At 37.7% G+C, this 21,815-nt stretch overlaps 1 protein-coding gene across 4 annotated transcripts in view; it reads right to left on the bottom strand.

The window, feature by feature from the left end:
- The window catches only part of LOC103156785 (sorting nexin-19), a 69,264-nt gene extending 49,953 nt beyond the window's left edge, over positions 1–19,311 (bottom strand). Inside the window, exons 1-10 of one of the 4 annotated variants that reach the window (XM_016664621.1) lie at positions 19,162–19,311; positions 17,719–17,981; positions 13,937–14,131; positions 12,644–13,849; positions 12,141–12,339; positions 9,980–10,080; positions 9,755–9,874; positions 6,603–6,727; positions 6,051–6,144; positions 5,726–5,878 (exon numbers count right to left, since the gene is read on the bottom strand). In XM_016664621.1, coding sequence (XP_016520107.1) covers positions 5,726–5,878; positions 6,051–6,144; positions 6,603–6,727; positions 9,755–9,874; positions 9,980–10,080; positions 12,141–12,339; positions 12,644–13,849; positions 13,937–14,131; positions 17,719–17,922 — 2,397 coding nt within the window. In that variant the 5' untranslated portion in view covers positions 17,923–17,981; positions 19,162–19,311. Of the gene's footprint in view, positions 1–5,725; positions 5,879–6,050; positions 6,145–6,602; positions 6,728–9,754; positions 9,875–9,979; positions 10,081–12,140; positions 12,340–12,643; positions 13,850–13,936; positions 14,132–17,718; positions 17,982–18,979 lie in introns of all 4 variants that reach the window. The other 3 variants (XM_007578956.2, XM_016664620.1, XM_016664622.1) reach the window with 3 other exon arrangements.
- Positions 19,312–21,815: the final 2,504 nt, after the last annotated feature.

Here is a 21,815-nt window from a genome sequence, read left to right on the forward strand (position 1 = left end):
TTATTTGAGTGTTCCCTTTATTTTTTTGAGCAGTGTATATATATGTTTAAATTGACATTGCTAAAGGACATCTGAAATTGGAATGTGAAAATATATATTTGCCTTGAGTTTGATTTAAAGTGTCAGTAGTGTCAGAGGCACAGTCTCATAATAACCAGTCAAGATTAGGGAAGATTTAAGAGACCTGGAACTGGAATAAGGGCAAAAGAATTAGGAATGTTTTCAGGAGCCAAACAATGCAAAGACTGAAAAATAAATCAGTCCTAAACTTAGCAAGAGGCCAGAAGAGAGTAGTCAACACAAAAAAGTGTCTCTTTTTTATGCATGTTGGGCATTTGAGTCAAGAGATTAATGGTAAATGGCTATAATGTAAACACAGCTATGCAAATATCCTGCATTTGTAAAAAGGACTGATCAAGTCTGAGGACTCCAAAGCACTTCACACTACAATCAGTCATTCATTCATTCATACACACCCTGCCTTAAGAGTCACCATCAGCCCTGCCCTGTCAACTGGATACCAACAATTGTGCAGCACTTTCAATAGAATAGTCAGGCTGTTTTCACAGAAGATCATCCAGCAGACTCGGTTCCTTTGGGGGCCAAAATTATTTCTGTTCAGTTTTCAGTTGCTGTGCTTCTCTTTCATATTGCATTGAGTCAAATCAACCAAAACCTTTGAGCAACTTGTATGGCATAATTTTACTGCCATAAATCGAAGGCACACATTTTCAGTCTGAAAGGAGGATTTTATGTCTTTGTTCTCAAAATTTTTAATGCTTGTACTCAAAACTTCTCTTTCAAATATTCACTGTGTTTTCTCAAACCTTTCTCCTCACATTCAAAAATTCTCTTTGTTACAATCAAATCTCCACTTGCAAACCTCCCTGCATGCTTACGAATTCATCACAAAAATGGCAGCAGACAAAAGTGCAGCAGCTTCTCCAGCTCCCAGAAATATTTTAATTCATATATGGCTGATTTAGGCACTGATTCAGATAAAGCATCTGGAGACGTGGTTGAGGAGCACTTTAATCACATGAAACTGATGCACACTGTCCAGTTTTTACCAGCATGTCACCTTTCCTACATGGGGACACAACACTCTGGACTGTGTGTACACAAACATTCACTGTGCATACAACGCTCTTCCTTGTCCCCTCTCCGACCACATCTACATCCTGCTGGCACCAGCTTATTGTTCACTAATGAGATGGATAAGGCCAACGAAGAAGACAGTCATTGTGTGGCCGAGGGATGCAGCCTCTGTGCTACAGGACTGTTTTCACTGCACACAGTGCACTTATAAGGGAGAGGTGGAGAGGAATACACCTCCTCTGTTCTGGGATTCATCTCCAAGTGTGCTGATGATGTCACCATCACCAAGACAGTAACCTGTTATCCAAACCAGAAACCCTGGCTGAATGCTGAGGTGACAGCTCTGCTGAAAGCTAGGGATGCTGCATTCAGTCGATAGGATCATCAAAGAGGCCATAGAGCTTAACAAACCCCTCAGCACCAGATTTATACCACTGCTTGGTGACTCACCTCTCTATGTGATTGCAGAAGGACTTCCTCACATCAGAAGATATGAGGAAGTCCTTCCAGGAAGTCAACCCTCGTAAGGCTGCAAGCCCCGACAACATCCCAGGGCGAGTACTGAGGGACTGTGCACATCAGCTGTCTGAGATGTTGGCAGACATCTTCAACACCTCACTGTTATTGGCATCTGTGCCCACGTGCTTAAAGACCACCACTATCGTCCCTGTCCTCAAGTGCTCCACAGTGATGGAAGGTCTTCCATTAATGCTCTTCAGTTATTCCCAGCGGAATAACTGAAGCCTAAATGACTACCGCACTACAGCCTTAAATCTCCTTTCTTGGACTGAGTCCCACACTGGGGGATTTAATTCTGGACCTCCTGACCAACAGACCTCAGACTGTCAGGATCCACAACACCGTCTCCTCCTCCATCACCCTCAGCATTGGCTCGCCGCAGGGCTGCGTGCTGAGCCCCCTCCTCATCACTCTGCTGATGTATGACTGCTCGGCAAGACACCCCCCCTGTCATATAGTGAAGTTTGCTGAAAACACAGCAGTAGTGGGACGCATCATGAACAGTGATGAGTCCAAATACAGAGAAGAGGTGGAACACCTGGTGCATAGGTGTGAAGAAGACCTAGAAGATGGTGGTGGATTTCAGAAGGGACAAGGATCCTCCTTCATCCTCTTTACTTGAGGTTAGGGTTAACATTGACTGTTATTAAAGTATTTGACACTGTAATAACATTTATGACATCTTCATAAGTGGAATTACTTGTTCCACTTGATATAAGAGGAACTATTAATGGGTCTATTAATAAATCATTTGACAGTGTAATAAAACTTTATAAAATCTTTATTATTGGTCCTACATGTTCTACTTTATTTCAGGTAAAGGGACATATGAATGACTATGTTGTTAAAGCTTTTGACAGTGTAATAATGCTTAATGACATCCGTAACTAGTCCGATATTTAAGGGAACATATACAATTATAATGACCTTGTAACTGTCACAGTTAACGCTAACAACAAATGACAGTAATGTAATAATACACATTTTAAATTTTGATAACTATTATGACATTTGTGACAGATGATTCTTGGTTAATGACAAGTTGTCATAACAAAGACGTTTTGAATAATGTCAACTTTGCATTAAAAGTGTCATGATTTACCGAATGACACTTAATGACAACAGTCATAAATATGCCAGTGTCATGTCAGTCTTATGCACACACCTTCAAATAAAGTGTTACCGATAATTCTTATTGCTCCGTTTTGCAGTTTAACTCATGATTGTCATGAATTTTCATACTTATTGCCCTTATCTCTGCACAGTAATTGAGGCAGTAAAGAACAGTAAAGAATGTGCAATGCTTTCTTTCCAACCAACTGCTTGGCTTTGTACAATATATCTTTAATATTTTCTTTTGGATATATCGAATATGCGGTTTACAATTTACATCATCATCAATAATAACTCCAAGAAACTTGCCTTCCTAAACCCTTACAATATTTACTCCATTTATTTCTATTTTTATTTCAGAACTTGGTTTATACTCAAAGGGTGACAATTCTAATTGACTGTGTTTATAAGTTCTTAGTATGAAATTATTGTTCCGACTTAGTTCAGTTCTATCAGCTATATTCATGATTATGTTCCTGTGTGATTGTTTTACCTCCTTTGTCACGTCACGACATTTAAACATATTTGTCCAGTTCCTCTAAGGATCTGATCATTAACACTTTGGATTCTTTGGGTGTTCCTAATAATTTTATAAATGCTTTGCATTTTGCTGTGCAAGTGCTCTGAATGTTATTTTGCTTCCTCAATTGTCTAACTTTTCTGGCAATATCCGCAATGTTCTTGGTGAGATGCTCATTCAGGAAGACATTTGAACCTTTCAGCTCAATACACTCCAATGAAACTCTAAATAGTAGATCCCTCATAATTATGACTTTACCATTTCATATTAAAAGTGCTTTCTGAAATAATGAGATATAGTAATGGTGCAGTGCAAGGTTAGAGAAGAGAGAGCATTAGTAACAGGTGGTTATCCTCTTTGACTTGAAGTAGCATTCTCTGTCTTAGTAGTCAGCAGAAAACATGGATAAATGAATACACATTCATTTTATTTTGCATACTCATATCGACCATACCAGATCTCCATGGCAATTATAGTGCTTTCATACACAAAAAGTTACAAGTTGTATGTATTGGTACAGCCGAGTTCACTCACTCAAAACAGAAAGCGCACCCCCAACCAAATCATTTATAAGAATCGAGCAGTACAATGATTGTAAAAATAATCTGCCTTTTCACAGCTAGAAATGGCTCTTTGGCTGTCTTTCTGATATTACAGGTTAATTGTTAGGATTACAAAAACTGAAAAACAATAAAAAAAATTTAAATATCAAAAAAATTATTTATCAATTAATCTTTTGCTGATGACTGATGATGTCTAGAAGGCCAGGGAGCCGACTCAATTGATCTCATAACGAGATAACTATCTCATTACAGTTAGTTATTTCCCTACCTATAAATTAGGGAGAAAACTAAATGAGATAACTGTCTCATTATAGGGTTAGGAGAAAGGTTTGAGAGAACACAGTGAATATTTGAAAGAGAGCAGAAGTTTTGAGTACGAGGATTACAAGTTGTGAGAACAAAGGCATGAAGTCCTTCTTTCAGACTGAAACAGGACTTATGACAGTAAAATTCCTCCACAAACCTGGACCCCAAATGCAATTCCAGAATAACACACACAAAAAAGTTCAATATCACCAGCTCAGAAGAAGACCCAGGATGGACAAACAGATGGGTGGATGTACTGTGAAGATAAAATTATAAAGGTCTGAAACAGTTGGCAAAATTAGCCCAGGGTTTACAACAAAAATAATCACCCTATATGTTTCTAACTGAAGGAACCAGGACCAGTACTCAACTTTTAAAAATCCTATGCATTGTTTTGTTTTCACTTGCATTGATAAAACAGTCTTTAGATTGCAACTATACATTTAATGAATTATGAAGAAACTAAGGCTGTCAAACGCAACTGAAAAGGGAAAATTTCCACTTCCACTTCTCTTTTGGCCTCCTCACCACTAGTCCCTCCCCATTTCTTCTGCTGCTGCAGGATTCCAAACTTTACCAACAAATGCTAGTTTTGTTTCTGTCAGATGTTTCAGTGTAATAACGGTCAGACTCTTAGGTGGGCGAGTCAGGGAAGATGATAAAAAATAATCATAGAAAAAAGGAATCGAATAAAATTTTAAATCATTAATTTCTTTTTCATTTACATATAAATGTAATCTGACTTTGAATTATAAAATTTTAAGTTAAAATGACTAATTGTAGATGGAAACAGAAGATATAAATAGACTTTATTGTCCCATTGCGGGGCAATTCAGGAAAATGTTATTTGCCATGCTCATCTTTCTGATTGGCTGCCAGTCACATTTATAAAGTCGTTTTGTTGCTTAAGCTAGCGTAGCAAGTGCAAAATGGGAAAGTTTCTGACAGGAAAATAGATCAAAGGAACCATCCAGGAGCCCTGCGGTGGAGGACACTGTGGAGATGAAATACAATTTGATGGGATTAATATACAAATATTACTAATTTTATTATCAAAAGAGGGGATTTGTGGTGGATTGTGGTAACATATTATGATATCAACATAAGATTAATAGTCATAATATATTACTTGATAAAATTTTCCACCACCCAACTAAAATTAAAAGGTATGAGGCAGCCTTGCTACACGAATGTAATAATGATTGAACAGTAAATAAAAGTGAGGAAAAAAATAAATAAAAAATTCAATGTGTCTTTAAATATTTTGTCGCATTGTCTGCAGGTTTGTAAAAGGGGATCCCTGTCCAGAAGCTAAACTTGTTTGGGAGACCATGGCCTTAAGCTATTAAAATCAGCAAATTGAAGATTCTACAGTCTGTGTCCCAAATGTTTTCCACTTACAAAGGTGGTGCAATAAAGCTCTTACAACCCTTCTCAGATTGTTGGGAACACCTAACCGCTACCAATCTCTTCAAATCCAATGGAAAGAGTAAGTGTATACGAAGCTTTTTTTCTTTGTTTACAACACTGCTGCTTCATCTTTCCTTCAGTCTTTATAATGTCAGCGTCGTTTTAAAAGATGAAGAAAAACCTAGAGTAGCGAGACTTTCTTACCGTGCTTTGCTCTCACACCGTGACCCCGGCAGCCTGCCCACTGCCCTAACACTGGACCTCCCTCCATCTCTGCCTCCTTCAGCGATGACTTTTCCTCCTCAGTAATGAAGGCTTGTAAATCCACCAGAGTCATGCCATTAAACACCTGAAGGAGACAGCAGAACCATGACATGAGAAAACAAATCCCACCTTTGCTACATTGAGGGGGAAATTATATAAATGTAACATTCAGTTTGCCCAAATGTGTTTCAAAAAGAGCATCACTAAGTTTTCAAACAGAAGTGAATTACAGAACTGTGATTACAAAGTTCACGTACTGTGCTGGTTTGGTCCCAAACAAACGACACAGGAGGCCTAATTTCTGAGCCGTTCATGAAAGGGACGCCTTTGCTGGAGAGTTTGAGACGTGAGCTACGATTAGGAACAGTAAAGATGATGTTAACTACATGAGCACAAACTTCAGAAAAAATCTTATTTGAGTTTAGAAATACTCACAGTAAACTAGTTAAACTATAAATACAAAGCTTTATTAAGTTAAAAATTATTGCAAATATCTTTAAATGTAAGTGATGGTGGGACCCACCCTCCATAAAATAAGTAAAAGTTAGATCTTATAAATTTGAAAGTTTAGCAAAAAGACACTATGCAAAATGGACATTACTGAAGTTGATGTTTGTTGCTTTCAACAGCTGATTGTGTAATGTGGTATACAGTGACTTGCAAACATATCTAATCTTTTTAACATTTTTGCCACGTTACAAAAACAACCTGAAATGTGTTTTATTGGAAATAAATAAATAGCATGTTCAATATGAATTACTTGAATAAAGCTTGGATAGAATGTATGGAGAACTAAAGAAGTCTCCTACCGATTCTTCTTGTCTGTACCCATCTTCCCTCCATCCACCTCGGACTCGGTGTCCTCTGTGGGGCTCTGAGGTTCAGAGTGAGGGAATGCTGTCTTCAGGGTCCCTACAATAGCATTCACCACAATCTACATGTGCAAACATAAAACACATGATGACAAACCCCAAGCATTCTCCTGACAGATCATGGGCTAAACTTGGCATCACTGACACAGGAAATCTACAGGACATTTACCATTCGACAAAAGATTTTCAGAAGCCATTTGGTGAAAATAACGGAAATACTAACAGTGAGATAGTTAAACGGTGCATATATGTACTTAAATAAAATTCAAACATGTCAAAAATATTTGTATTTGTTCTATGTAAAGCAAGTGGAATTGTGAAAATTTGGGTGAATCACATCAAGGTTCTGGTAACAAAACCTTTACTTTAAATAGTCCAAGTGAATCTTAAGGTTCTTCTCCAACCTTCAGGACCTGCTGAGATAAAGGTAAGAAAACCATATGTCCTCTGACTGGTCAGTTGTTCCTATGTGATCTGTCTGAGGTATAATTACAGTAAAAACTTTGCACACAGTTTGTGAAATCTGAGTGCAAATTTCACACACATGGAATTTGTGTGTGAAAGCTAAACCTTTATAAGGGTTAGCTTATAAAGGGTTATAAGCTAACCATTTACCTTATAATATCTTATAAGGTAAAATAAGATATTTTACCTTATATAAGAAGGTAAAATATCTTATTTATTATCATTTTATCTAACTTAGCCAAGAAATATAATATGTACTTGTGGTTTTGGCTCCGGGTGTTTACACACAACTTATTTAAGTCTAACACCCACTTCATATTCTTTATGTTTTGTTACAATATAATGCCATCAAAGTTTCCACAAAACAGGAGAATGTTACCATTCAAGTTCTAAAAGAAAATAGTAATCAATCAGCGAAAGAAGCAAACAATGTATGTGCATACAAATCTTTAACATATTTAATCAAAAACACTGACCTCTAAATATGTCAATTCCTTCCAAGCAGCCAATATTTTTTAGTAATCTTTTAAAGCTGATCTCAATAATAGTTGTCCAGACATTTTAAAGTCTGATGTTTCTCTAGACCTCAGCTGTTTTCTCTTACTTTAATCAGTGACAAAGTGCTGCATCCTAGCGCATTAAGGAGCGTCATCATAAATCCTTCCTTCCAGCAGCCGTTACACCCCAGAACCGTCACTGCTCCCAACAAAACTCCACAAATGTTTATATCCAAACTGTTATTTGCAATTTTCCTCATTTCCTGCTGAAATCTGCAGTTTTTACTTCTTGTCAATAACCTGTTGCTGTTTTCTAGGCACGGATGTACAAATTTTGTACAATTTTTAAGTAGCCCTACTAAGTTGCACATTTCTATAAATCTGAATATACTATTTTTAATAACAATATTATTATTTCTCTTGTAAAAATGGACAATCTCTTATTTTGTATGTTTAAATTGCTCCATCTTTAATTTTCTCAAGGTGGGACAATAAAGGATATTTTCATTCTATTGTTATTTGGTTTAGTCCATAAGTCTGACCATAATAACATATCATGCAGTGTGTGCTTAAACATATAGTGACAATATTAAGCAGGTGGAAGAGTGCCTATAGTCAGTAGAATCAAGAAACAATAAACAAGTGAAAGTTTGTTGAAATTTATGATTTAGAGACATTGGTGCTATCCAAAAAAGATGGATCTAGAGGTTGGGTAGGAGATGTATGGATAAAGGAAGTTGAAAACCACAGAACAGATTCATGTTTTGTGAAGAAAGAAATGCAGATGGTAAGTGTGACAGAGGAGGACAGTAGGGATATGCTCAGATGGAGGTGGACGATCCAGTGTGGAAATAAATGAAGGAAGCAGCTGAAAGGAGGCGGAAATAAAACAGCAGTAGTAGTTAAAGCAGTGGATAAAAACAGACAGGAAGGGCTACTTGTGCAAAAAAGTGTTAACTCAGATCAAAGATGCAGATCAAAGAAATATGTAAAAATGCTTTTTACATATTTCTTACAACTGCCAATGCTGTGACAGAATAATATGAGACAGATAATATGTGAAAAAAATACTCTCACCATCATTGACGGCTATGCTAACTAGCCTTAGCATTTATAACAGGCTCTGCTGTAGCTTAGCAGAGAACAACACAAAAGTGGGTGTGTGGAGTGCATACAAGAAAGTGATTGACAGCGCCAAGACGCTCCTCCTGGCTCAGAATGGTCATTTCTGACGGAAACAACCACGCTGCCTCCTTCCTGGGTAGATTGAAAGGAAGGAGGCACAGGAGCTACATAGCTACATTTCTTTCCTACAGATTATTTGTCTCATGTTATACTTTTAGGACACAGTCATATAGCTGTAACAGATATGTAAAAAAAAAAAAAAAAAAAAAAAAAAAAAAAAGATTTTTTTAAATAAAAGTTACATACTGCAATTTTAACTGTATCTTGAAGTAATACTCTATAGATATTCTGGAATAACTCATAATACCTATGCAGTATTGGCCCATGTGTTATGTAGATATCTGCAAGTATTCATATTTGCCTAATTTGTATTCCAGGTTTAAGAACACAAAAATCTGGAAAATATCTGCCACATGCATTGTCCCCTTTAGGAATCACCTTCACTGGTCCTAAAGCCATGTCAAACTTAATATTATTATCTTCAATTGAAGAAATTATTTTTACACAACAATATGTTGGTAAAATAAGTCAGAATGTTTTTGATATTTGCAGAACATCGTTATCCTCTGTGCCCGTCAAACAGCGGTACAGAAGGAAAAGCACATACTGGTAATTGCACTGGAGTGGCTGCTCTATTAATAGCTTCTCAAAAACCTAATTTATTTATCTAATGATGTGCCCTGGTTAGATCTAGTTGTGCGAAAGAAGATTTGAATCATCATAGCAAAATACTGTGTGCTTATCAAAAGTGGGATTAATTAATTCATCCATTCATTCAGCCTTGGGTAGCCAGTAGGTCACATGCAGGTCATTTGAAAACATAATATATGACACAAGTTTTCAAGTTTTAAGTTTTCTCAAACATGCTTGAAAACTTATCCCAGGATAGTGAATTAACAACATGTGGACAACAGAATCCTGGTAAAATGTTGAACTTTCAACCTTGTCTATGCGAGACACAATGAACGGTTTCTTCACAAAGGCAATCCTAGCATCTGTGTTGAGAGCAAGGAACTCCTGCATCTCTTCACTGTTGGCTATTTCAGAGATGGAACACAGTTGCTGCAGAGATCAAAACAGACAGTATTTAGTGTGATACAATGGGGTAAAGTGTCTTTTGGTAAAAAAAAAAAGAAAAAAAAAAAGAAAGAAAAACTAACCCCTGACCTTTAAGAAGGTTTCAAGAAGTCCTTTCCTTGCCTCAATCTTGTCACTGTCCATGTTTCCAAATGGCATGTCAGGAAAAACTTTCTTTGGACCTTTCACACCTACAAGTTATATGAATACAACTTTATTTAGAGCAAAGACAGTAACACAGTAGATAATAGTATGGAGTAAACATCTTAATGTCAGAGTTTCATCTGCAAAACATATTTGCTGCCCAGCCCCCTTCAGAATTTGCCTCAAAGTGATGGCCTTCAAACTGTTGTTCATAAGCATTGTGTCTCAGATGCTGATTTGGAATATGCATGTATGTGATAGTTGATATTTTTGTTGGCACTGTATACTATGCTAAGTGGTCTATTTTTAAGTGAACCTCTGCAGGACTTCCTTGTTCTTCACATATCGGAAATGAGACGAAAATCAACTTATCCAGATTTAAAGTGTGATTCTTAATTTAAAGTGAGGAACCTCCCAAAGTTCAGGTGCCTAAGAGAAAGTCGTACCACTGGTCCAAAGGTGACCTGCCATCCAATTAAGATAGTATCTGTTCTAAGAGAGATTCACTGAACCTATAATTGAATTTGCAGAAACCAACATGCCCCCTTTCCCCCCCCCCGCAAAAAAAGATGAACACCACCATATGCAGGACCAAAATTAAAGTGTCTTTCACAATCCTTATGCCAATGATCTGGTACTGAAAACTGACAGATTATCCTGGTGCTCTGAAACTTTGGGTTTCCTTTGTTTTCTGTTTTACTCCATCCCCATTTTTCCTCCCCCCTTTTTAGATTAAGATGAGGTTAAAGTTCCCAGTTGTGCCAAACAATAATTGTTAAACAATAATAATTACAGGGGCAGTATTATCCATTTTCCAGGTATGTAGTGCTATTTTACAGCACAATCAAGTAACTATGTTAACTTCAGTTGTTATTAAAGTGCTATGTAAATCAAACATGACTTAAAAGAAATTTGACGTTGTAATTTAGTGGCGTAAAATTTGGCCTCTGTCTTTTTAAAAACTTCTGCTGTTTTTGAAACTTCACCTTTGGGAGGTCATCACATCATAACTCCTCTATTAAACCTTTACCTACATTTTAAAAGTGCTGCTCTGAGAAGTAGTTCAGCGGATGCACAGTTCCACCAGGTGTTTGCTAATTGCTGCTGGTTAGTCTGAAGTAGCTGAGTGGAAGAGTTGGGGGGTTGGGGGTGGGCGACTCTGTGAGGTAAAAACTGCAGCTGTGAGGAGAAGTTGTGTCCTCAAAGGTGGAGCTAGGTCCAGCCAGGCATTTTGCACAGCTGAATGGTTGCCATGGAGATTAGAAGATTTCTAAAACACGCATGAAAGAATTAATGCACTCCAGGTATGTTTTTGATGTTGATGTTTTACATTATTATAACATAATGTAAAGCTCAAGAAAAGTTGATTTTACATATTGCTTGTAATGGATAGTGAACTATTTAAAATAAATTGTCTAAATTATTTAAATTTGTAAAGTAAATTATTCAAAGTGAATTTTCTAAATTATGAATGTCGCAGATAGTTTATGGATGTTTGTCTGTTTTGATTAGTACTGTTGGTGGTTTATGTTTTGTTTAAAGGCATTTGTACTTTGTAATGTTTGGGGGTGGAGGAGTTTGTATGTACCTCACAGGCTGCCGTAGCTAATGAGGGCAAGCCCTATAAAAGCTGGCAGAATCATTGCACCAATGAATGACTTGAACAACTGTCAAGGTGTGTTTGGCACAAAGAAATCAACACTTAGTGTTCCCCAGTGAAAGCAGCGAGGCACGTTTTGTCTTCTTGTTTGTATTGTAAGTTTATGTTTTGTATTCCAATGTTTGTATATGTTTTAGTTTTCACGGTGACTGAGGTTATTGTGGTGACTGTGATGATCATGGTTGATCTTCAACGAAAATAAAAACCCTTGAATTAGTAATTCAAGAGCTGGGGGAGCTGCTACACTCCTCCTTTAATTACTAATTTTAGAGATTGTTTAAGGATCATTACCTTTAAATTAATAATTAGTCTGTAGATTACATGTGTTTTTATTTTTAGTTAGTTCAGTATGAAATCACTGTGTTAAAGTAAATGGGTTTCTACAGACAAAACTTTTTAAATGAGTAAAACAAACAAAGCCAACTGAACAAAAGCAGTTGTACCTACCTTTGATGAATTTCCGCAGTTCTGATTTTTCTTCAAGTCGAGTCTGTAGGTTAAGGAACTCGCTGTATCTTCTGTTGACCATGTGATATGCCACAGGCTGGATAGGGTTTGGATTCTCTGAGCCTATCTCTATTGACTCTATAAGCTCAGAGCCTTCTTGGATGCTTTCCAGGTTCTCATAACCCACCGACGTCTCATACTGGAAACCAAAACAGCTTTATTTATTTCTAGTACAGGTTAGACTGTGTGTAACACAGTGCACTTTGCATGTACATAACTTTAAAGTAAAGATCATTATGTTTGTAGAAATATCCAGCAAGTTTGAGTTTCACCAAGTTTCACCCTTTTGCCCATGCATAATTCTCTCTGACAAAAGATAGTTGTGTGTGAAAATCCAAGTAGATCATCAGTTTAACAACAGTCTGCAAACAACTGGATAGCAATATTAAAAATATATTACCGGGAGAACTTCTTCTGAGACTGACAAAAGAAACATCACTTACTTTGATGGTATAAAGTGTGTATGGGTGTGAGCCAGTGCCGCGATGTTCTTTGGCTGTGATGGTACCAGTGATGCGGAGGTTTTGGATGATGATCGGTCCTTCTGGACTGCTAAGGGGCTCAAAACTGAATGTCGACACAGGAGAACAGCCCTGCAGTGGACTAGCCATGATCAGCTCGCTAGGATTCCCCAATCCAGTCGGCTCTACACCCAAGACAAGCTCTCTGCTTTGACTTGCTGCAGGGGAACTGTTTTCTCTTTTCAGATCCTGAAGGCTGTTGGTACTGCAAGTTATCTCTGTGTCCCTGAGTGATGACAGGCACCCGTCATTAGGACTGTCCACAAGTACTGAATTCAACAAGACCTTAGGATAGGAGCCGTCCACTGGACTTGGGGAAACCTCCTCCAAGTCTATACTACTGTTGTCCTCAGCAGTTGTGATATAACTTTTGGATCTGTTATACAGTGTGTCTACTTGACCTATCATGATCAAAGAATCAGTGGAGGTGGGTTTGTAGTCCGCCAAAGGAGAGTCAGGATCAGAGTCAGTTTCTTGGTAAAATGGGTTGGACTTTCTTCCTCTCAGGTAGCATCTTAAAAACGGTCGAGAAGCTTCCTCTTCTCCAGAGAAAGTCTGGGGGAACTTCACCTCCTCTGTGTCAGTTGCATCGTAGGCATGGAGTTCAGGTAGAGCAGCTTCCGTGTCATCAGTCAGCTCCATCTCTGCTCCTTGTTGAAGCGACTCACTGTTCGCCTGAGTTACACACTGTAGAGTTGGAGTCTCAGATTCAGCAGCAGGTAATGGCAAGCTGCAAGTCTCTAGTTTGGATGCAACAGAGTCCAGCCGTGTGCTGGACTTACAGAGGATTTCTATGATCAGGAGGTTTAACCAGTCAGGGTCTGACAGTTTAGCCACTAGAGGGAGAAAGACATTAGAGGTGATAAGCTCTCCAACAACAAATCGTCCTGTGTTGGTTTCTAAATGAGGTGATGGCACCAAAACATGCAGCAGCAGAGCCACAACGGCTCGGATGTAGTTGATTTCTGCTGAATAGTCGCTCATAGCAACGTGAGGAGTGGCGATAGAGGAATACGCTTTCCACAACTGTTCGTTCTCACTGTGCTGTTTTTCTTTGGCCAGCTCCTTTGCCGTGAGGTAGTCCTGCAGGTGGCCGCCCACCAGGTTCAGGACCTTCTGCGTCAGCTCCTGAGAAAATACAAAAAGTTTCTTGTCCTACTGTGTGTGCATGATTTCCAAAATCAAAATGTACCTGATGTTGTTAAAGCTTCTTACCTTTCTGTCAATGTGTTTGGCACGCTGTTTCAGCTTCATGGCCATAGAGATCATGGCTTCCTGAACTTCTAATTCAAAACCACTCTCTGTGGACACAGTGGAGTACCATGAAATGACAAAGTCTCTGATTATTTTTCTCACTGTGTTATGGATCTCCTGGTCCAAATGTTCTTCGTCCTCCGCAGATGACTGAACCTGAAATGCAGATGAGAACAAATCTGAGACAAATGAGCCTCATAACACCACATGTACCACTTTTTCATATTTTATCACTTTATAAATACTTCAATTTATTTATAAAGCATTTTAAAAACAGACACTAACTGCACCAAAGTGCTGTACAGTATTCATAAAAGCACATATAAAAACACATAAGAATAAAGACTCAATTTAAACCAGTCAGGACAAGTAAATTACCATGTCAGGCCTTACGGAAATGCCAAACAATAAAATCTCTGAATGTGCTCGGACACAGAGCTCTGTCCATAGCCAGCTTCTTGATTCAGTGTTTCTCAACGTTTTTTGGGCCAGCGCCCCCTGGCCTTTATCCAGTTCCCTCACCGGCCCCCCACCAAAGAATTTGTAGGCTACTGTTATTTTATTATTAATATTACTATCACTATTGTAGATGTTTTGATTTTTATGCTTGTTTCTGTATTTATCATCAGAAATAATTTCCCAGAGAACAAAAAAGCCATGGGAATAGAAATTATTTTCACAGGTGTTTACAAAAAATGCAATGAACATTAAAGTTAAAATCAGTAGGCCTAACAGCAGCCAATCAGAGTGGAAAAAATATTCTTATTCTTTGCCATTTTCTAGTTGTTAAATCTTACACAATATGACCAGATAAAAGATGAACAACATGCCAGTTTAAACTTTGAACTATTTGCAAAACGACTGAGCTCTGCAACATTAAAGCATGGATAGAACTGTAACTACATTAATCATAGCTCTTCTTCTCTTCAGTGTTTCTGTCGGTTTCTGGTGGTGCAGCTCTGTGCTGCCTTCAGGAGAATGGGACATCAGAGTATCATCCATAAAACTTCACCCACATGGCATTTACTGTGCAAACCAGAGCTTTCAGTGGAAAAACAAAAGTTCCAGGTCCTTTAATGCCATACAAATATGAGACAGAAACATGGATAATATCTTTATATAGACCTGTCTATTGATTATAGATTAATAGTTTTACTGGACAGAAATTACAAAGAACAAATCTGGTTCTTAAATCCTAATGAGTCAAACTGAAAGTGTCATGGAGTCATCAGCCTCATCACATTAACACTGACATGAAAAATAATATTGAAGAAATAAATATATCAAATCTAATTAAAAACATAAATAAATGATCAGTTCTTTACTGTTATGGTCTGTAAGATATATTTATTCTCAGTATTAGATGTGGTCTCAACAAACCCATGGCACTTCAACATTATTATTTTACCTTTTATCTGGAAATAGTGTGTTTATTCTTGCCATACAGTCCTCTGTATTAATTATTGCTCGAAAGGTCTTGCCATACCAGTTTATTCCTCTGCATTTACTTTAGTTTCTTAGTTTATTCTTGCATTTTGTTCTTCATTCATTTCCATTTAGTTTCCTTTGATTAATATTATCCTCTCTTAGTTTATTGCTATGTCCACTTTAGTTTCTTTCCTGTTGCTAGTTTTATTTTATCATTTATTGACCATCAGTAATCTTCATCCATCACTTGCTGCGCCGCCTAATCATCATGTTTCACATCATGTGTTGATTTTTCACTGTTCAGCGTCGGATTTCCTGTTTTTATGCCATAATTCACATCTAGTTCGTCGCTCCGTTTTATGTCCCGCTTCTCCTGTTTCAGAGTTTTGCTCATTGTGCGCGACGTTTGGTTTTTTTTTTTCAACCCCTTAAGGTGCAGGGCAGCCGGGAAACGTATCAATGGGGAAAAGGCAGACTGACATAAACCTTTTAAAACAACGGAAACAATTTCAGTATTCTGATTATTGAAATGTAAAAGTGCTGTGTTGTTCTTTCACATCCGTTTCATACCGGACCACTTACAGCTCCGGTGTTATCGCTATAAAATGAATGCTCTCTGTCGTGGTATCACCATGGAGGGATTTCTTTATTTAAATGGGTTCATTTTTCAGAGGGATACACAGTGAAGGTATCGTGATTTTAGTAATTACATATTTATAAGAGCGATTTTCTGTTGTCCTTCCATGGAAGCGGGCAGCTTTCAAACGGAAATAAAACACTTTTTAATATAAGCTGCTGCTTTGACATGATCACAGAACTGCCAAAACATATGTACAAAAATCCTCAGTAAAACATAAAATATTTTAAAATCAGACTCCAGACAAGTGGATCACAGCAACGTCATCAGCCGGTGTAACACTGAACTGATGCGATGAAGCTACTAGTAGCAGGAGCTGCGCCAAAAAGCTACAAACACTGAAGAGGAAGAGGAAGAAGAGGAAGAAGAAGAAGAAGAAGAAGAAGAGGAAGAAGAAGAGGAAGAAGAAGAAGAAGAAGAAGAGGAAGAAGAAGAGGAAGAAGAAGAAGAAGAAGAAGAAGAAGAAGAAGAAGAAGAAGAAGAAGAAGAAGAAGAAGAAGAACTGCCATCGATATAGTTGCAGTCAGCCAGGCATGATTTAATGTTACACAATACAGTTTTACCAAGTTGCTCAAAGTCTAAACTGGTATTGTTGTGCATTTAAGGTGTAAAGTTTACCTTCGACCAAACGCCCCCCCAAAGGAATCCCAGCGCCCCCCTTTTGTAAAAATTTCCGCCAGCGCCCCCTGCCTATACTAGCTAATATAGGCAAAATAGGGCCTATGATTGAATCTTGAGGTACTCCATACTGTAGGGGTGGTGCTACAGATGAACAGAAAACATTTTGTCTTTCAAATATGACTAGAACCAATCTAAAACTGTACCCTTAAGACCAACACAGAGCTGCAGTCGAAATAAAAAGATGTCATGGTTAATAGTATCAAACACTGCATTTAAAATCTAATAACAATAAGGCCACAATGTTCCCAGAATCAACTGTTGGAAAACAATCATTAAATCCTCTAAGCAAGTATACGTCGATGTATTTTTGGGAGAAAATTATGTGATAAACCAACACAAAGTACACTTGTGTGGTTTATCACATAAAGCACACAAGTGGAGTACTGTGTTGGAGTACACAGTACTGAGGAGAATGAAGAATGATTCTTTATTTTGAAATTCACAGCAAATAATCAGAAAAGTGAGGTATGCATACGTTTTCTATCCTCCTGAGTGGATACTTTGAAGAACCACCTTCTGCTGCAAGTCTCTTCCACATTTGCGCATCTTTAAACGTTAACTTTTATGATGTTTTCATGGCTTGTGTGTTCATCATTCTACCAACATCTTCACAATTCAGCTAGATTTATTTTTGTAATGAGGTAGACACAGATGGACTCTACTGACTGGCTGGCTACTGAAGCCAGTTGGTTGCACAAGATTTTATTTAGGAGTACTTCCATGAGTTTTTTCAATTGTTTATCTTTTTCTTCCACTTCAAAATGACGCATTATGACAGACTACCCCAGTAAGACACAATAAAGTTTGTGGTTGTGACGTGCCATGTCAAATTCAAACGGTATGAATGCTTTTGCAAGGTTTTACATTTGACCATGCAACTAAAGTCTAAGCTAAGGTTATCTTTTCTCAGTACTTCCTGATTATTTTGCAGACACAAAATGAAACACACACATGTGCAAAGACATGAACAAACAAACCCATTTAGTGATGCACTCACCTGTTCCAGACTGATGAACCTCTCCAGGTGAACCAAGCTGTTGGACTCTAGGATAGCCTGGGAGCCAAACCAACCTCCGAGCACCAGCAGCAAGCTGGTGAACACACATAGGAGCCAAATATTGACCAACAGGTGGAAAAGCAAGAGCCAAGCCAGCAGCACACCGATGCCCATAAGGCTCCTCTGTCCCATCCCCTCAGCCATGGCCCTGAGCACGTTCACAGAGAGAAGCAGGGATCATGCAGGCCAGGGAAACGGCACACCTGGAAAAAAAAAAAATTTAAATGTAAACCTCCTAATAGACTTGGCGCATTAGTATAAATATTTCTCCATGAGGTGGGATAAGCTTAAGATGGAAATCATGAATACAGCAATGACTTAAAGTTTTTCAAAGGAACACAAAGTTTGTGGTGACTATTCAAGTTGTTGTTAGATTATTTATTATACAACATAAATGCTTTGGACCAGGGGTGCTCAAGTCCAGTCCTCTAGAGCTACTGTTGTGCAACTTTTGGACGCATCTTTACTCCAACAGACCAGGATCAGCTCTGAACAGACCTGCTAAGGAGCCATTCATTTGATTCAGGTGTGTTAGAGCAGGGACATCTGAAAATTGCAGGATGGTAACTCTGGAGGACTGGACTTGAGCTCTCCTGCTCTGGACACACTGATGGAGGAAAACTACACTGTAACAAAGGCCCTGGGGCCGACTGACGTGGACCAGGCCGCCTTCGAAAACTCACAGGAGACACCAGTGTGCTGACTGTACAGTCATCTTGATTGAGTGGATGGACAGATATTAGCAGTTCCAGGAGAGTATTGCAAAGTTATTTTCTCTAAATAATTGATAAGTGTGACAGAGAAAGATGAGATGGAAACAGATTGTCACAAACTGATTTCTGGAAGAAGCATACAGTATTTAGCTCAAACTGGCTCACTCAATGCAGTTTTCCTGGAAGCGGGGAAAAATAACTAAAATGGATCTTGATTTAATAAAAGCAGTGAATTAGTCCTTTATTCAATAATATAATGTGATTCTGATGCTATCGCTTTCTTAGCGTTCGAACACTGTTTTAAACAAGCAGTAGCTGCTTATTTGTCTGATATTATTCAACATGGACTGTAACAATCTGACGGGTTGGTTTTTATTATTAACGTCATTAACTGTCTCCTATCCGCCAGTCTTCATGCGAACAACAACAGAGCCCTAACTAAAGCTGCTAAAGACAATAGAGTAGTGAGAATGGAATAATAAACTAGCCTTGAGTGTCAGCAGTCTGAAACAACGACATGACAGCTGGGATGTTTTATCAAAGCGATCACGTACCAGCAGAACAGCTAAGGCTGCATAGCATCATGCTAACGCTTCAGCTGCACCACCAGAAGGGATGTGACAGCTTCCTGCTGCTACACTTCACTGTTTGAAGAGAAAAGGTTTGCAACCTCTACGATCTGTCGTGGCTCAGGGAAGCCGCTTGATGACATTTTCCTTCATGTTTACTTCCTGTTTTGTGAAGTCATTAACTAAAAGGCTCATGGGAAATGTTGTTTGATATCCATAACCTCGGACAGCTGCAGTTCGGGGCAGAGCAGCTAAGATTCAGTCGGACAGTTTTAGTGGAGCACAGGTTAGTCCGTGTCTATGGGTGACACAGCTGATTGTGATAAGAGACAAAGTAGTGTGAAGGTTTGGTTAAAGTTACAAGGTGTGATTCAGATTTAATTATGGATTAAATCTAACCAGAAAGTGAGATGGAAGAATTAGAATTAAATTATTCAGGATATTATAGCATGTAAACTGTACTATTTTGGAACAACTTTTTGTGCTTAGTATATTTTAATAGTATTTAAATAGTATTAAATTACAATTTTTGTATACTTAGTATACTTAAACATACTTTTTTGGAACAACTTCAAGTTGTACTTAGTATACTTTAAGTATACTTTATGTACTATTCAAAAGCTTCATTAGTATATTTTGAGTGTACTAATTCTGTCATAGAATTATATTAAAAATATAATTTTAATATACTTTAAATATTTTAAATATACTGCTAATATATTAGTAATGTATTTAAATTACACCTTTTAGTTTTGATTTACTGCTATTGCTAATAAAGTACAATTTTAATTACTCATAAAAGTTTTCTTTATTCCTGCTTTCCTATTTTGTACATTACATGCATAATTACAATACTTACATTGTTTTAGGCTACAATTACATGGAAAGATTAATTACACAAGATGTTCAAGGTAATTCAAATATTTTGTTTTACTACCGACACTTTAAAATTGTCCAATTTTACTCAACTTTATGAACTTTACATAAATTATCAGTTTACATGTCAAAAGTGAACATAATGAATATGACAATTTAAGTGTGATAAAAAAAAAACATGAAAGTTATTACTTTAAAGAACAAAAATTATAACATTGTGCTTTCAATATATTACCATTTTGGTAACACTTTATTTGATGGGGTGTGCATAAGACTGACATGACACTGTCATAAACATAACATAAAACCTTTCATCAAATTCTCATTAAAATTGTCATTATTTACTGAATGACACTGTTGGTATGTCCCTAACATGAGTTAGTTCCTCATTAAAACAAACAAAAAAATCCTTCCCCCATGAAGACGATGTGAAGGTTCATCCTCAGAGCTGGTTGGTGATCTGGTGGAGCCAGAGCCTCTTCTGAGACAGAAAAGTCTTTAGGTTTTCTAACACCTGATCTCTCTGGCTTCCTCTTTCATCTTCATTTACTTAGACTGCAAAAATATGTTGAAGATAAAAACATTGATGAACGAGTTACAACAACAACCTCACAATATCAAAGTCTCTTTGTCTTATGGAGCTTAATTAAAACCAGGTTAAGTTTATGAAGAAAAGTATGTCAACAAACAGCCTCCATGCATTTATAACATGAAGCTGAATGATTGCTATAGTAATAATCATACAAGTCAATAAAATTGATAAAATAATTATTTATGAAACCAACGTAAGTTATATATCTGTACTGCACTGTTTATAATTAAACGAAGATAATTGATAAGCAAACTTACCACTAGCTAGCAACACGTTAGCAACCTTTGTCCCTCCGGGCTCCTTTTGTGACTCACATTTCATTTCCATCGGTTGTTGTCCCGTTGTGTTGTCGTCTAACTCGGACAAGGACATCACCAGCTTGAATTTACCAAAATTAGTAACTATTGTCAAGGCCCTCTCTACTTTTAAGGCAATACTATGCGAGTAAAAATGGCGATTTTGAACAGCGCCTGTTATCTTCCCTGCGTTCAAGTTTTTTATTTTCTTTATGGCGTTTTTTTTTATGACAGTGTGCAATACCGCCACCATCTGGTCTGGAGTGTGAACTGGAGCTAATCCTGTTGATCAGTGGTCCCCCAACTTTTTCTTGTGAGGGCCAAATAACTTTTACCTTCTCTGGTGGGGGGCCGGAGATTGTTGACGGGGGGTGGGAGGTGCGTTTCTCGATTGATTTTTACCCAGAAAGCAGATGGGCAAAACCCATAAATGAAACGGTCACTGGGACTGACTAGTATATATTCCATTGAGGGAATGTAACTTTAACATATCAATTTCTCATATGTTAACAAAAAGGCTTGTTTTGAAGTATAAGCTGCTACTTACAGGCATTGCTTCGAAGAATTCAACCTGGAATGCGGCGTTCATAACAGACACGTGTTCATCTGCTCTACCGCTAGCAAACAACCGTATTGATTAAATAACATAAAAGTCAAGCAGTTCCTTAAAAGTCCAACAGATGAGAGCAATGCGCCCCACAATTTACAGGACACACTTCCTGCTAAAGAGCCCCCTGGTGGTTGAAGAAAAATCCACATATAAACCGGAAAATACAATAAATGAAAAGAAATCTGAATGCTCTCTGGTATTGTTCAGGGGGCCGGACCAAATGTGGAGGCGGGCCGGTAGTTTGGGGACCCCTGCTGTTGATTATAGATCTTACATCTATAAGATCTAGGAAATTTCTTAAACATTACATCATGATTATCATTTTTTTATTCTTTGCAATTTTAACAAAAATAGTAAAAGATTACTAAGGCACTTAAAAAG

The sequence above is a fragment of the Poecilia formosa genome, unplaced genomic scaffold, assembly GCF_000485575.1.
Source record: "Poecilia formosa unplaced genomic scaffold, Poecilia_formosa-5.1.2 Scaffold500, whole genome shotgun sequence".
NCBI classification, from domain to species: Eukaryota; Metazoa; Chordata; class Actinopteri; order Cyprinodontiformes; family Poeciliidae; genus Poecilia; species Poecilia formosa.